General features: G+C 38.3%; 1 protein-coding gene across 2 annotated transcripts in view; it reads left to right on the forward strand.

Moving 5' to 3' along the window:
* GABRA3 (gamma-aminobutyric acid type A receptor subunit alpha3) overlaps positions 1-17,908 on the forward strand; it is a 242,931-nt gene that overhangs the window by 135,629 nt on the left and 89,394 nt on the right. For both annotated transcript variants that reach the window (XM_086388135.1, XM_086388136.1), the window contains one exon: positions 9,054-9,121. In XM_086388135.1, coding sequence (XP_086244261.1) covers positions 9,054-9,121 — 68 coding nt within the window. The remainder of the gene's footprint in view (positions 1-9,053; positions 9,122-17,908) is intronic.

The following is a 17,908-nucleotide window of genomic DNA, read 5'->3' on the forward strand; positions in this document are numbered from 1 at the left end:
TACGTTTTCAAGATCTTTGCTATACTGCACTTGGTGTATCTCCACATGTTATCACTGAGGGGATAGTCTCAAGACTTGGGCTGTGGATTACATATTACTTAATAATTCAGTTATCAAAACCTTTGCTATATGGCTTTGAGTCTGTCCTATACTTGTGTAACTCAGGACTAATGTGAAATTTAGTGTGAAATCATAGTGTACTTGTCAAAGCCTTTGCGCATGCTGCCTTGGGTGTGTCCTAGGGGCATGTTGTTGTTGTTCAGTTGCTAAGTCCTGTCCAACTGTTTGCAACTCCATGGACTGCAGCATGCTAGGCTTCCCTGTCCTTTACCATCTCCCAGAGTTTGCTTAAATTCATACCCATTGAGTCAGTGATTCTATCCAACCATCTCATCCTCTGTTGCCCCCTTCTCCTGTCGTCAACCTTTTCCAGCATCAGGGTGGGAATTTTTCCAATGAGTTCACTCTTCCCGTCAGGTGGCCAAAATATTGGAACTTTAGCTTCAGCATCAGGCCTTCCATTGAATATTCAGGATTCGTTTCCTTTGTTCTTAATGGTAAACCTATGTTTTTTGAGGGAAGAATTATTGGATCTTCTTGTTTAACCCTCTGTACTTTGGGATTCCCCATCCTCTGGTCTGCAGTTGCCTTTTCCCCTGATTCTCTGGTAGGACAGATGTTTTTTGTCAGGAGTTTTGGCTGTTTGTGCCACTATCCCACTATGTAGCTTTGCCTTTGAAGCAGAGCTACAAGAGAAAAGAAGAAGAGAAAAAAAACACAGGAAATGTATTTCCCTGTGGGTTGCTTCTCCAAGTTTTGGTTTCCTTCCATAAACCACCTGTTCTTTTTCACTTTTCAGAGTGCTTAAATAGTTGCTTTTGTATTTTATCCAGAAATTTTATTTATAATCAGTGGGAAAGAAAGGCTGTAATGCTGTTACTCCACTATGCCAAAAACCAGTTTAACTTTGTTTGAATTTGTGTTTTTCACCCTCTTTTTCTTACTGTCTTGTGCTTGTATAATATTGTACTTCCAATTTCTCCTTTTGTACAAAGAAATATTTTAGTTTCTTCACTCTACCTCTTCTTTTCAGACCAGAACTCTGGCTTCAATATTGTGTACATCTTTGATTTTTTTCTGTTACATGACATTTTGATCTTTTATCTGAAACAATTATATTTTTTATGTTTTATGTCTCATTATTGTGTGTTTATTACCTGTGCCATCTTATCTGGAAGTTCCAAACAATAACAGTGACAGTATAAGTCCCTCTGGTAGCCTCTTTTAATCGATTATGGCCAGTGATTTTAGTGTTGGAATCATAACAAAATCGATTCCATTTTTTACAGATAAAGAAACTAAGGTATAGTTAACTTGAGGTTGGACCAGGATTAACCCAAGTTTCCAGATTCCATTTACCATTTATTAATTTTATGCATAAGGTCAAAATCAGTAGGCCCTGGAAAAATATCAGAATGTCCTTGTAACATTTTAGAATATTTCAGCTGTTTTAAAAATTATATTGCTTTTCCCCTGGCTTTCAGCTTGTTCTGGCTTAAGGACGTGTCTCTAGAGTGGAGAACACATCATGTAGTCATTCTCCAACTTATTTCTTGGTAATTTTTTGGGCACTGCTTCTGCTTCCCTCTCTAAATTTCTCATAATTTTGCCCCAAGGAAATCCTACTGGCTCTTGGGAGTGGCCTCTATTTTCAGCAAAGGGTTATGAACCACTGAAGAGGCTGCTGTCTGATGGTTTTATTTGTTCAATACATGTTACAGAAGAGAGGACCAGTGGCAAAAGCAACAAATAAGCACCAATGTAGTAAAGAAATGGGTAGGAAAAAAATAATTAATATTCAGGGTTTGGCCCATGTAAAGAAAATACTCAAATGGTATTTTGACTTTTCTCAAAACTGGTTACAGTGCTCAGTGCTTCTAGTGGCATTAATATGGGTCTTATGGAAGGACATTCCTGCAGTATCTTTGCCCTCCAATCTCCCTTGTGATAGGGTTCTTGTTGTTCAGTCTCTTAGTCATGTCCGACACACTGCAACCCCATGGACTGCAGCATACCAGGCTTCCCTGTCCTTCACTGTCTCCCAGAGTTTGCTCAAATTCATGTCCATTAAGTCAGTGATGCTATCTAACCATCTCATCCTCTGCCACTCTCTTCTCTTTTTGCCTTCAGTCTTTCCCAGCATCAGGGTGTTTTCCAGTGAGTCAACTCTCTGCCTCAGGTGGCCAAAGTATTGGAGCTTCAGCTTCAGCATCAATCTTTCCAATGAATATTCATGGTTGATTTCCTTTAGGATTGAGTGGTTTGATATTTTTGCAGTCCAAGTGACTCTCAAGAGTCTTCCCCATCACCACAACTTGAAAGCATCAATTCCTGGCACTTGGCCTTCTTTATGGTTCAGCTCTCACATACATACATGACTCCTGGAAAAACCATAGCTTTGACTAGACAGACCTTTGTTGGCAAAGTGATGTCTCTGCTTTTTAATACACTATCTAGGTTTGTCATGGTTTTCTTTTCAAGGAGCAAGCATCTTTTAATTTCATGGCTGCAGTCACTGTTTGCAATGATTTTGGAGCCCAAGAAAATAAATCTGTCAGTGTTTCCACTTTTTCCCCTTCTGTTTGCCATAAAATGATGGGACTGGATGCCATGAAGGCAATACTTGGATTTGTAGCTCCAGAGAAAATAAGAACAGTTGTGTGTTCTATATTACCTTTGTGAGCATCAAGATTCTAGCAATAGTAGAGTTAATGAGAACCCACAGTTGTTAAGTTGGTAGTGATTGTGGTCTCTTTTAAATCTTGTGGTATTTCTTACTGATGTTTTGTTATAAACATATGTTGCATGCAGCTAGCTATTAAGAGTTGCTGTACATTCCAAGTGTCAGACACTAGATGGAGTAGCATAAACATAGTGCTAGACCTCTAGCCTACCAAATGTCAAAAGTTATGAGCTGTGCCCAAACACTCTGCAAAAGGGTTATTACTCAACTGCAGAGTTTAGATTAGAGCTTAGGATCTCTAACACAGACTTTTGTTATATCTGCTTCCCTAAACCATCTGTTTGTGATTCCTCTGAAGAGCTTATCAGTGATTAATGCTGTTGGGAGAGGGGTGTGTCACTGAGTACTTACAGTATCTCTGTCCCCAAGGATTATCAAAGAGAAATGAGAAGGCCGTTAACAGAACAGAGCACTCCAACTCTCAGATCTCTGAGACCCTGTCCATAGCCCACTCCCTAAATCCATGTTGCTAGCAGACCCGCTAGTCACATGGAAACTCATTTCTAGTAGGTTAGTCTCTCCTCACAATGAAAAGCATGCACAACAAGAAGCAATTATTCTCTAAAATTTCCAGTGATACAGAAGTAAGAATACAGAAAAGTCAGGGCTTTGTTCTTTTAGTCAAAGTTCCAGTCCTTAAAACCTCACTATTCTCAGAAAGACTGTTACTGGGAAGAATTGAAAAGTCCATCATAGCCTATAATGAAATAAAGGGGGTATGGTTGGCTTTTGTTCATATTGTTCATTTTATAATCCTGTCTCTAATAGACTTGTGACAGTTTCATCATAAAACATATTTCAGAGTGCCAGTTAAAAAAAAAAATTAGACCCAAGCCAGAGGAAAGTGAATGGGAAAAGTGAGGGTGCTTAAAATCATGACATGGAAAGGAATAAAAAGATCAGACTTAGGGGTAGCATGATCAATTTTTTTCAATCTCTGAAAGTCTTTAAGTCTCAAAAGAACTGGAAGCAGACTTTGTTGAATGGATCCAAAGGGCAGTACTAAGACAAATGTTTGTATGTGTGCTGGAGTGGAGAAGCTAGAGTTGGGGAACCTACTCTGGTTTGTGCTCAAAGAACAAAATCCACAGCTTAATGGGGATCTATTTTAATTCAAACAAGGAAATACAGTTTATTGTGAGATGACAGTTGGTAAAGAATCACCTGCAATGCAGGAGACTCAGGAGACGTGGGTTCAATCTCTGGGTCAAGAAGATACCCTGGAGGAAATGTCAGGCCACTCCAGTATTCTTGCCTGGGAAATTGCATAGACAGAGGAGTCTACTGGGTTACATTCCATGGGGTCTCAAAGAGGCAGGCACAACTGAGCGACTAAGCACACAGCACATACATGAGCCTCATAGTTAACATAAACATAGTGATCTCTTGCTATTTGGCTTATCTTTACTCTTTCAGATCAAAAGCAAGTTGGAATGACATTAGGAACTGGTTGATAAGTTCCCCACCAATGGGAGTCCTGCTGAGGGCTAAAGGCATGTGTGTTTATATAAATATAAATTTCAAGTTTATATTTTACTTCCAATTTATTTTATTGGAATTTTACTTGCAATACCACAGTAAATTTGCAAAAGGAAAAGATAATTCTGTTAACCTTTAGTTTCAGAAGGTAATATTTGAAGGAAATTAGATCTTCAAAGTAATTTAAAAAGAGCCAAGGAACAAAGAAAGTATTTGTTTAAAAATAAGAAAGAATTCCACTCATCTCCCAATTAAATAATTTCTTACATTTGAAAAAGGAGAAGGCTGTCAACAGGGGCTAGACTATGAATTGTAGCCCTCACTAATTTTAGTCTAATTCACTGGTCTTTTCATTTAATTAAATGAAATAGCAAACTTCTAATTATTCCTTCACACAGAGGAGCTGGAGTGGTGGGTGGATACTCTCTTCTTTGTCTGGAATTGAGGACCTTAGACTTCTGGGTGAGTTCTGTGTCCACCTGGCCTTATGGGTGGCTCATGTGGCCTCGCCTCTGGAATAGTATTAAGCTGCAGCAACAGCTAACATATAGTGAGCACTGGATTTGTTCTAAATACTGGCCTCAATACTGTCTCCTTAAATCCTCAGAGCAATTCTGAAATATATGGTATCATTATCCTAATTTTCCAGATGAAGAAACTGGCATAAAAAAGTTAAGTGACAAAACGCACACAAAGAGTAAATGACAGAACCTAAATTCAGATCCAGTTAGTGATGCTGTTAATCACTGTACAATACTTCTGCAGGGTACTTCTGTGTGTTGGCACATATACTGCTCCAAAGCACCTAGATTTCCTAGTCAAAAGATGGGATTTAGTAATTGGGGCTTTGTGGTCCCTGTATGGGGCACTGGAGAAATGTCAAATATCCATGTGTTTACCTGCTCTTAGAGTAGAGGGCTAGAGATCTAAGGATGGTAACATAAATTCAGAGCCCTCCGTCACTTGTGCTGCCATGATACAAGTGACAATCCCTATCTTCATACCCTACTCCTTGAGAGATTTCTGGCTTCTTTGGTGACAAGAGCATTACTTCTCTTTTTCTTTTAGCATTTTTCTCTTGCTTTGTCTTTCTTTAGTTCTGTTAGCTCTTGCTATCTCTTGCTGTCTAACTGTTTTAATTTCCTCTTCTCACTCTTGTCATTCATCCTTTCTAATTCTGCTTTTCCCTCTAATCAGATTCTAATTACCTTCCTCCCTCCCCTCTCTTTTTCTTTCTTTCTTTCTCCCCACTTCTTTACCTACCCTTCATTTAGTATCAATTCCCCTAATTCTCTTATCTACCAGATTCTTTCAAAATGGGACAGAAATAGAGTAAGAATGAATTTGTGTCCACTGTAATAGACCAAACTTCCTAAGTCTTTCCCTGCTTCCAAGTCAGAGAAAGTTCTGAAGCTTGGCTGAGACCTAGTTCATTGGGAAAGCAGCCTCTTCTTAGCAATCAATGGGTGGGAAGGAGGTTACCAGTAATGGGGGGAATTGATGTTAGGTTGATGCTTATCAGTTGCCAGGGAAAGCAGTAGAGGGGTGCACCCCTCACTGCCACTGTGATGAATCATCATAGTGGAGATAGTTCTGATCTTAAGATTAGATCAGTCACTAACTGGGGCCAGAAGTGAGTAGGCATTTACTTATCAGCCTCTATGACTAAGAGAGAAGATCAGTCATGGGAGTGGGCTGTAGGTGAAGCAGAGACTGGTCCAGCAGGTGGATGTACAGAGAACAAGAGAACAGCCATCTTTGGTGGCCTGATCATACTGACCTACCTTCTTCAGGCAGCAGAATAAACTTGCCTTTTGCTACCACTGGACACTTTTAGTCACATGCTTTTTGCACTGTCAGAGTTCCTAGTCAGAGCAGAGAGAAAATTCAAATGTGTTTGGTAACAAACCTCCTGTACAAGAGAAAAGCCAAAAGGAAAAAAAAAAAAATCTTAAGGCATTCAGAAAGTCAAGGTCAGATCCAGAATGTAAGTAAGCCTTCCTATCCCAGCCCAAGACTCTTCTTTTCTACCTACAGTGACTCCACTGTCCTCTTGGAACTAAAGCAGTCTCCTGACTTTATCACTACTAATTGTCTTCTCCTTTTTCTTTTATAAGATTCCCTGGTGGCTCAGATGGTAAAGCATCTGCCTACAATGCGGGAGACCCAGGTTCAATCCCTGGGTCGGAAAGATCCCCTGGAGAAGGAAATGGCAACCCACTCCAGTACTCATGCCTGGAAAATTACATGGATGGAGAAGCCTGGCGGGCTACAGTCCATGGGGTCGCAAGGAGTTGGACACGACTGAGCAACTTCACTTTCTTTTCTTTTATAGTATGGGTGCCTGTTTTTAATCTGCATAACTATCTTGCGTGCTAAGTAGCTTCAGATGTGTCCAACTCTTTGTGACCCTATGGACTGTAGCCCACCAGGCTCCTCTGTCCATGGGATTTCCCAGGCAAGAATACTGGAGTTGGTTGCCATGCCCTACTCCAGGGGATCTCCCCAACCCAGGGGTCAAACCAGCATCTTATATCTCCTGCATTGACAGACAGGTTCTTTACCACTGAGCCACCTGGGAAGCCCACTTTTACAATTAAATTGGTTTAGAAAGTTGTTCTGTGTCTAACTATGTCCTGCCTGGAATATTGGATTCAACTGTAATTGTGATCTCTCCCATTAATTAATTGTGTTTTATGTACTTTGGGGTAGGGCAATGTTTCTACAGCCAGTGAATGTGGCAGTGTATCTGAAGGGACAAATCTTTAGGGTGTATGTTCTGAATTCTGAAGTATTGTCTCTTGTCCTTGAAGCACAGAAATAGGGGGAAGACTGTGCTCTAGATGAAAGTCCAAATACTTAAAATACAACTCTAGTTTGAGACATGTTATTTGCTGAATAAGCTTGGAAGTAAATTGTGTGTTTTGGTGAATTGACTATATCTTTGATGATTATTAAATGATACTCATAGTCTCTTTTGAAAATGGAATGTTTGTGGATGTGTGCAGTGTCCTTGAGTATAATATGTGCCTGTATAGAGGAGCAATGTATTAAGCCTAAGGGATGGCTCTGGAAAATGGGAAGTCAACAAGATATAAAGTAAATCTAGGCTAGGACCCAGGACTGGATGGATATAGTAAACATGCTATAAATGGAGTTGCTTTGTCCATTACCTTTCCATGAGGTAGAAGAAATAGTGTAATATACAGCACAGGGACTACAACCAATATTTTATAATAACTTTAAATGGAATATAATCTATAAAATATTGAGTTGCAATATTGTACCCTTAAGATGAACATAATATTTTAAATCAACTATAGTTCAATTAGAAAAGGAAATATAAATTTTAAAATTAAGAAAATAGTGCCATTGACTGCAGTAACCAACCTGATTATCAAGTCCTATGTGGGCTTTATGTGTACTAGCTGTGCTACTGACATGTGCTGCTGGGGTCAGGTATGCTGGGCTGGAGGGAACCTCAGGTGGTTCAGACAGTAAAGAACCTGCCTCCAATGTGGGAGACCCAGGTTTGATCCTTGGGTCGGGAAGATCCCCTGGAAAAGGAAATGGCAACCCACTGCAGTATCCTTGCCTGGAGAATCCCATGGACAGAGGAGCTTGGTGGGCTACAGTCCATGGGGTTGCAAAGAGTAGAACACGACTGAGTGACTAACACTTTCACTTTCATGCTGGACTGGAGTGAGCCTTGCTTGAGTTAACTGTAATGATGAGGTGTTTGGTAGGGTCTCATTGACTTTGAGAAGCTGAAGAAGGCTATCCTGTGCTCTGTTTGAGGTATGTTGGAGTGGGTTGGCTGCAATGCAGTAAATAGGGCTGACAGAAGGAGGAAAGGGGAAACTTAGCAGTGCAGTCATTTCACTTCTCTGAGTATCATTTTGCAACTTGGCAAATATATATGTGATAAGATTCATCCATTAATACCAAAAATGTTCAGTGAGCACTTTCAGAGTTAACAGGCTCCTTTTCTATCTACTGAGTACAAACAGGTAACAAAACAGGAACACTGCCCTTTAGGAGCTCTTGCGTTTTGTGGGAAAGCAGACAAGTAAACAGACAGTTATAATGGAAACATGCAAAGTGTATATCAGGGGCTATCATCATCTCCAAATCTCAGTCACTTAACCCCACAGAAGTTTACTTCTCATTGATGCAAAATCTATTGTAGGTCCAGGCAACTTTCCAGGGCACTTATCCTCCAAGTTCTGGATCATCATTCCAGGCCATTTCAGTCTTATAGTAGCTCCATATAAACATATGTTTCCATGATTACCATGGCAGGGAGTGTCTTGCATTGGAAATTATTTGTTCCAAAGGAAGGGACACATATTTCTTCTTCCTATAACCAAAACCAGTCACACATCCCCTCCCTACTTTAAGTGGGCTAGGAAGTGGCAGTGCAATCATCCTATGTCCTGAACATCTGTAATGTGCCACAGGTAAGGGTAATCCTGGTGTGACATCCCAGCTTGTGTGAGTGTTGGAGATCTCCAAAGGCTCTGGAGTTTGGGAATTCTGCTGTTACTCTCAATGGTATTTAAAGGGATGGACTTTGTTCCTATACTGAGCACATTCTCTGTGAAGAAGTAGTACAAATGAGAGTTTTTTGAGGGGTTTTCCTATGATTTTACCAAATATTCTTTCTTAGAAGTAGTAAGTTCGCTTTCTTTTGGAGAACAGCACTGGACTCTATGTGAGCTAAGGCAACAGGCTTTCCTAACACTCTGCTTTTCTATTTTCTTTCAACCAGATGCAGTGACTGAAGTGAAGACTGACATCTATGTGACCAGTTTTGGCCCTGTGTCAGACACTGACATGGTAAGTATGGTTTCTGCAAAGGTAAAAGTGAAAGATTATGCAACAGGTCAAAGTAAACCAATTGGGGTTTTCCTGTGGCAGGGCCTTGGAACTATATTCTGAGGAGAAGTCTTATCTCATGAATTCCCTACCCTCACTGTCCTACACTTAACTAAATGCATCTTTTGCCCTGCTCTCCCCGCCTATTCACATATCAAGCATATAACACCCCCCCCCATTAGGAGTACCATTCCCTTCTTTCTACAACATGTCTTTCAAAATTCAGCTTGGCTCCCTATTCTCAATTAAACTTTCTCTGACCCTCACCCTTTATATTTGGTCCACCACACACAAATTAGCACAAATAGGTCATATGAGAAGGGCAGGTGGTGGAGGACTCTCAGTCTAGCAACTGGTGGTATCATTTAAGACGTCCACTCCTTGCAAACAAGCACTCACTGGGGAAGTGGACAGACCACAGCAATGCAAACCATTTGGGGGAAGAGTCAAACCTACTTCTAGACACTGGTTCTTCTATAGATGTGAGTAGGTGTAAGGAGGAGAGCTTCAGAGCAGATTCAAGGAATAGGGCAGGGCACAGCAGAACTGGGCTTCCCAGGTGACTCAGTGGTAAAGAATCTGCCTTCCAATGGGAATGCAGGTTTGATCCCTGGGTCGGGAAAATCCCCTGGAGAAGGAAATGGCAATCCACTCTAGTCTTCTTGCCTGGAGAATCCCATGGACAGAGGAGCCTGGTGGACTGCAGTCCTTGGGGTTGCAAAGAGTTGGACACGACTGAGTTACTAAACGATGACTATAGCAGAACTAGCAAGGGGATAATTCATGAGCCATCTACGAGGACTTCCCCTGCTACTACCTTTCTCCCTTGCTGCCAAAGTAAAGAATGCAGTGGAGAGTTCAGACACGAGACCTTGTCATAATGGAGGACCTGATAAATACCTACTTCAGATTCTAAATATTAGATTTTTGAAAGATTATCATGATGCAAGACAAAGAAGCTATTATCTGCTCAGAATGTCTGAAGTTATTAGATGGTCCATAAAGTCTTGTTGAATGCGTGACTTTGGGTTGAAAAAAAAATCTTAAAATCAGAAAAAAAATATGTTCAAAAATATGAAATGTCCCTGCTCACTATATAGATATTTTTCTTTATCTTCAGTGGGACTACTACTTAGCAGGGTCAAAGCTTATTTAGATCTTTTGGGTAAACACAAATGGTTGTGTAGTGTCATGATAGATTTTTCCTACAGGTAATGCGGAGCCATTATTTTAGAATGATTCATCTGGCAGTCTGTATAGGATGAACTACAAGGGGGAAAAGACTGGGAGCTGAGAAGTGGTTTAGGCATGTCTTTACTGGGGTCTTCCTTCAATCAGGCAAGGTGTAGGAGTCAACTGGAAAAACAAGCTAGTTCTCAGGAGAGGAAGTCATAAGTGGTTGTGAGGCCAGCCAGGGTGATAACCAAATTCTCCAGGCAGGTGCAGCTCTCTTTTTTATTACTGGGAATTAGTGATTGATTAATATTTTCATAAGAAAGGAACTGTAGCTACTGTTTGAACACACACACACACACACAACATAATCTACATCCATAAATACATTGAGGCAAAATAAGAAAGTATATGCAGAATAATAAAAAAAAACAACAGCTTACACACTACCCCAGGCACTCCACAGACACACATATACAAACAGATACCCCAATTCTGAGATACTACAGAAATATTCACATAGCCCCTGCCCAAACCAGCTTGTCTCCCTGCTCTTTTCCCACCCAAGAAGGCACACATGGGTATGCATAGGCTCTGGAGACACTTCAAACAATCCAGACGTTTTATCTTCTGAAGTTTCATCTTCCACTTGTCTGTCCCCTGCACTGACCCATGATTAAGCAGAAATAACAGAATGGTCCTTTCCTGATAGAGCAACCTTTGGTCAAATACATTTCAGGTTATTTTTCGCTGAACTTCCATCCTATCACAAGGCAGAATAGCTATGATCAGTCTGGCTGGGAAACAAATTTCTGGTGTTTTAAAAATTTTCTTCCCATACTACTTAATAGACTGTGGCAATTGTGGCAGGATCAGGGATGACTTCGGAAGAAACATCAGATAGTCGTGTGACTTTAGTAATTAATTGAATCAAGAAAGCAAGCTCCCCTGAGCCCACATACTACTTGGAAAAGTAAATGAAAATTAGGGCTAGCTAGCTGGGTTCTTGACTTTCTTCCACTCAAACAGGGAGCTTTGGTGCCTAATTGTCTAAGGAAATAGAGACAGTCTTTTATTCACAAAGTGGGAAAGTTGTGGTGGCAGTTTGAGCACTGAACCAGCACCAGCCATAGCCCTTTGTAGCCATTGCGCTCCTTGGTCAAACACTGCCTCCCACAGACATTGATCCTGAGTTTGACAGCTCAATGAAGAGTCATGTCTGTTTTGTCAATCTCAGTACCACCAATGCCTAACCTGGTGTTCGTCAGTTGGCAGACTCTCAACTATTTGTTAAATTTAAGAATGAATGAGATGAAACAAATTAAATTTGAGGGGAAAATAATGACTGTGTTCCTCCACTTGGATGAAAGTTCTTCAGAGGCAGAACACATGTCAAATACATTTCTTTTTTATTTTTTATTTTATTTTTTTTTTGAAGTAAAGACTTCCCCAGAATTTTATTTTTAAATAGAGGAAAACAAACCTAACCCCAACATATAAATACTATTAAAAGACAATCATTTATGTTTATATCTAATTTCTTTTTTTTAAATTTATTTATGTTAATTGGAGGCTAATTACTTTACAATATTGTAGTAGTTTTTGCCATACATTGACATGAATCAGCCATGGGTGTACATGTTTTCCCCATCCTGAACCCCTCTCCCACCTCCCTCCCCATCCCATCCCTCAGGGTCATCCCAGCGCACCAGCCCTGAGCACGCTGTCTCATGCATTGAACCTGGACTGGCGATCTGTTTCACATATGATAATACACATGTTTCAATGCTATTCTCTCAAATCATCCCACCCTCGCCTTCTCCCACAGAGTTCAAAAGTCTGTTCTTTACATCTGTGTCTCTTTTGCTGTTTCACATATAGGGTCATTGTTACCATCTTTCTAAATTCCATATATATGCATTAATATACTTTACAAGCATTATGAATAAAAACATGTGTTGACCATTTGTAGCAAATGGAGCTGGATGATCACACAATACATAGTTTTTCAGCAGTAATATTAATCCTGTGTTGATAGTCTCCCAGAAAAGAAACAGAACAAGGGATATAATGTCAATTTGAATGAACTGAAGTCATGTGACTATCTATGATTTTCTATTTTTAGGATATTTTAGACCATTTTCTCAGTCAATATATGGAAAGATGGCAGAGGTGGCAATGACAGGGAGGTATAATGAAAAATGCAGTTTCATTTCTACTTGTCTCACAAATTGAATCTGTCTATTCCTTACCAGTGAGCAGTGGTTCTTGACCAATGGTAGTTTTCCCTGGTCAAGATCCTCTGAATTAGAATGAAGAAAAAGTGGGATGCTGGTTTAACAATGGTAGGGTATTCAAATGGTCAGTGATTGGAAAGGAAAATAGAAAGTTAACAGCTAAATTTTAAAAATTTATTTATTTTTAATTGAAGGATAATTGCTTTACAGTATTGTGTTGGTTTCTGTCATACATCAACATGAATCAGCCATAGTTAGACATATGTCCCCTCCATCTTGGACCTCCCTCTCACCATCCACCCCATTCCAACAGCTAATATTTTTAAAGAGAGTAGCTATTAAATGTTCTCAACACACATACATGCATGCACACACATAAACAGTGACTACATGAAGTGATAGGTGTGTTAATTTGATTGTGGTAATCATTTCACAATGTATATATTAAATCATCATGTCATGGACCTTTAAAAATCACATCGTATAACCAAAATATGCAATTTTTATTTGTCAATCATGCCTTAATAATCTGGGAGAAACTTCCTAGGCTATATAGTGGACAGCCAGGTAATGATGAAAGTAGACAATACACTAACAGAACTAACCACCTAGCTTAACCAAAATAAACTAATTTATTTAAAAAATGGAGGCATGGGAAATGAGGACCCATAAGATATATTATAATCTTAATTCTTTTTAACAGATTCGGGTGATATACATTTTAGTTGGACTTCTGCTTATGAAAGTCTTGCAGTTATCAAAGTATCAAAAGACTGCATGGGAAAAAATGGTGTTAAATAAAAAGAAAGTCCACATAGGGACTTTTTTCCCATGGTAGTGGGCTTGAAATTATTGGACCTGTTTCTTCCTCAACACTGGAATAAAGTGGCTGTGTCCACTTCAAGTCCTCCCTTACTGGTGTCCTCATGCATAGAGTGAAGGGGAGCATTTTGAAAGCCTCATAAGCTGTCGGTTTCCTCTTTTTCTATAGTATACCATATTCCCAGATGCAACATTGAAAGGAGTTTGTGTCTGTAGTGTTTTGCCTAGGAGTCCATGATCATGAATCTCCTGGACTACTCTTTTGTAGACAGGCAGAACACATAAACAATACCAGTAAGACTATGTCAGAGGCTAAATACAACTGAAAAGAGGCATGTAGATTGTGGTTTTCCTAAATAGAGAATAGAGAGGAGGCAAAGAGCAAAGCGAGGACTGGATGGTCCCGAGACCCGGCTAAATTGATCCAGCCACACACGCCCTTTCTGGAAGCCTGCGCTGATACACAGTGCAGTGTTAGAGAGTTGAAGACATTCAAGCTTCAACACCAAGCCAGAAATTCTTCCCCTTGAGCTTTGTGTCATCTCTGAGCAGTGTAGGAAATGTATTAAGTACCTTTCCCAGGAGGCAGACTTAGGCTTATTATCCGGAAGATTTGATTTAAATGCCTCACAAAACAACAGAATTCATTTGTCAATTTGGAGGCAATCATCCTTGGAGAGTATACAAAGGCTCAATTTGCAAGGAAGGAATTGATTGCATTTCTAGAAGGTCAGGTCAAAATTGAATTGCTTTTAGCCAAAGGTCATGCGATACTTATAGAGCAAATAATTACTATGTGATTTTCCCCAATAGTTTTGACTGTGTAGAGAATAACACATTAAAAAACTGGGTAACCATCACCCAGCTTTTTTAAGCCTGGTGTGCTGTAGTTCACGGGGTCGCAAAGAGTTGGGCACAACTGAATAACAACAACTTTTTTAAATCTTGAAATTTTTCCTATATTTATTTTCATATTAGAAATATAATCTTTAAAGATATAAATAAATCCCCTGTGTATCCTCCTGATCCTATTTCTCTCCTTCCCTTCCTCCTCAGAGATAATAATAACCATGAATTTGCTTTTTTTGGCCATTCCAATGCATACTCTAGACCTATAACTGAGGATGTATTTGTTGTTCAGTCACTAAATTGTGTCCAACTCTTTGCAACCCCATGGACTACAGCACACCAGGGTCCTCTGTCCTCCGCTATCTCCTGGAGTCTGCTCAAATTCCTGTCCATTGAGTTAGTGATGCTATCTAACCATCTCATCTTCTGCCACCACCTTCTCTTTCCCAGCATCAGGGTCTTTTCCAAAGATGGCTCTTTGCATCAGGTGGCCAAAGTATTGGAGCTTCACCATTAGTTCTTCCAATGAATATTCAGGGTTGATTTACTTTAGGATTGACTGGTTTGATCTCCTTGCTGTCCAGGGGACTCTCAAGAGTCTTTTCCAGCACTGCAGTTTGAAAGCACCAATTCTTCAGTGCTCAGCCTGCTTTATGGTCCAATTCTATATATATCACATGAAATAGCAATATTATAATGAATAAAATAATAGTGGTTTTCATGTTTTCAAACTATAATAATTAAAAAGTGTCATAGCTTGTTTACATTTTACAACATATCTTTTACTGTACTGAAAGTTATTTTTGATGCTCTTAACCTAGTTCATTTAACTGCTATAGACTTTTAAAGCATATGAATATTTATTCATATTAATACGTTCAATTCTCATGTCAGTGTGCATTTAGACTGTTTCCAGCTTTTTTCTATTAAAAACAATGGTTTTTTGCTATTAAAAACAAATGTTCTTGTACACATCTTTTTGTGAACACATTTGAGTTTCTGTAGGGTGTGTACCTACAGATAACATTTCTGATTTGCAGGGTTTGCAAACATTTCATGTTTTTCAGATAGGGCCAAATAATTCTTGTGATGAGGTTGTACCAATTTCTTATCCTATTAGAAGTGTATGAGTTCCATTTCTCTGCACTTTTGATAATGATTCATATTGTTGCACTTTGTTTTTGCCATTCTGATGTATATGAAATGACATCTAATTGATATTATTTGCATTTTTTCTGATGAACTTTGAAGTTAAGCATCTATTTATGTGTTTAGTAGCCAATGTATACCACTAAAGACAAGATACTTGTTACCACCTGAATTAGCAAAAGTAGAAACTCCATGTAGATCCTGTTTACTCATGCTGTAACTTCTGAATTGAAGTTTCTTGTGGCATTTGTGTGCTTGGTGATAACTAGGGCATTTAGTCTGATTCTAACTACAAGAAAAGCTGAGAATTTTGAGTTTTGGCTCAATTTAGGAAGGCAGAACTTATAATATGGGAATTTCTGTAAGATATCCTAGAAAGGCCAAACAAATGACTATGGGCAATAATGAATATGGCAGATATGCACTCTGTTCTAGTTCTAATTTTCTAAAAAGTATGTGTTTAATTGAAAAATTTTCAACTTCTGTTTTGTCCCCTATTAGGATGATTGTGTGATTTTTTTTCTTTTAATCTGTTAACATGTCTAATTAAATTAACAGGTTTTTCTACTTATTAGGACACCTTTACATTTTCTGGAAGAATAAAACTTGATAATGATATTTAAAATATTTTATTTCTTTATTTATTTGACTGTGCTGGGTCTTTGTTGGGAGGGAGGTCAGAGAGGGATGGGATATATATATATATGTAGCTGATTTACTTTGTTGTACAGCAGAAACTAATACAACAGCAGAAAAATTCATGCAATATCAATTAGATGTCATTTCATATGAAGTGTTGAATATAAGATTTCATTTTGTGAGTGTTTTCACTGTTATTCAGTTCTAAGTATTTTCTAATATCATTTATGATTTCTTCTTTTTTTTGGAAAATTTTTAGTGTTTTCTAATTTTCAAATGTAAAACTTTGTTATTAATTTTTAATTTAATGCTTCATATTAAAAGAAGATGGTGTATAGGATATGAAATCTTTTTTGTTTCTTTGATTTGCTTTATGACAGCATATGATCATCTATTTTTGGTGAAAAAGATATGTTAACTAATTGTTAAGTAGATAAGTATATGTGTATTCCTTAGTTCATGGTTGTCAAAAGAATTCTTTACATGCTTTCATCATACAAATTATTGGCCTGATTGGTCTTCCATTTATTGAAAATCTATGGGTTTGTCATTTTCTCCTTGCAATTAAGATTTTGCCTTACATATTTTGAATCCATGTTACCCATACATAAATTTTTTTTTTACCTGATACACATTTTTAGTGTAATAGTTTGTCCTGAAGAAAAGTGTTTATCTTACAATCCATGCTATTTGTATTTTATAGTTCTATGATTTATCTTGATCAAAATTTGCCCATATATGTTTCCATCACTTCATTTTCAACCTGTGTTTTTATGCGCCCTTAAGTTGTGACTCTTCTATATATAATACACAATAAATAACTACATTATTTATTTATCAGTAGATTATATTGCTTATTTCTATTGTCTTATATATTCTTTCCCCTCATGTTCTTATATGCTTTATTTTTTCTTTCCTTTCTGTGGGACTGAAGCATTTTTCTACATTCCCATTTGTGTTTCCTCTTTTGTAAGTTTTACATTCTGTTTCTAGTATATCCTTGGTGATTACCTTGTTAATATGTATACTTGACCTTAAATTTAATATCTCCACTCTTCTCCAAATAATACAAGAATACGTCAGTCCACATCTCTTTGCTTTCTCCTTCCATTTGGTTGCTGTCGTTATTTATTCTACTTTGTTTTCATAGCCCTTATCATCATTTGTAGAGAGCCATTATTTGTTTAGTTTACCCATAAGCTTGTCAGCACTTTTGCTCACCATTCCTTCTTGTGTCTTCCTGCTGGTTTCATTTTCAACCACATGAAAAATTATTTTAGCAGTTCCTTTCCTAAGGATTCATTCAATCATTTTTTAATTCAAAAATATTTATAGATTAGCTACTATAGATCAGGTAGGGTTTTAGGTGCTAGGGATATAGCAGTGAACTAAATAAAGTCTCTGTTCTTGTGCAGCATCCAGGCTAGTGGAATGAAAGAAAGAGCAAGCAAATGAAAGTGCATTTTTTTCAGAGCTATCTGACAAAATAATGCATGAAAAAACATAATGCATAGTAAGGGGAAGAGGGATTACTCTTTATGATAGGATGGTCAAAGAATACTTCTCTGATATGGAGATTTCTGAAAGAGGCCTGAATTCTGTGAGTGACCCAGCCATGAGAAAAAATGTATTTTATTTACCTAAACTCATCTTTATTTTGAAACCGCTCTTACATGTTAATCTAGTTGGCTGTACAATTCTTTTGACTTCTATTGTTGCTTTCAAGAAGTCTGCTATCAAATTGTCACCTCTTTATAGATAATATGCCTATTCTATTTTGTTGTTTTTAAGATCTCCTCTTTGGTATTTTTCAAATTCATTGTGTATTGGCTTGGATATACTTTATTATACTAAGCTCACAACTGATTAATGTTTTTTT

The sequence above is a fragment of the Bos grunniens genome, chromosome X (genome assembly GCF_055505025.1).
Source record: "Bos grunniens cultivar Pamir isolate PY7600 chromosome X, Bosgru_T2T1.0, whole genome shotgun sequence".
Lineage (NCBI taxonomy): Eukaryota > Metazoa > Chordata > Mammalia > Artiodactyla > Bovidae > Bos > Bos grunniens.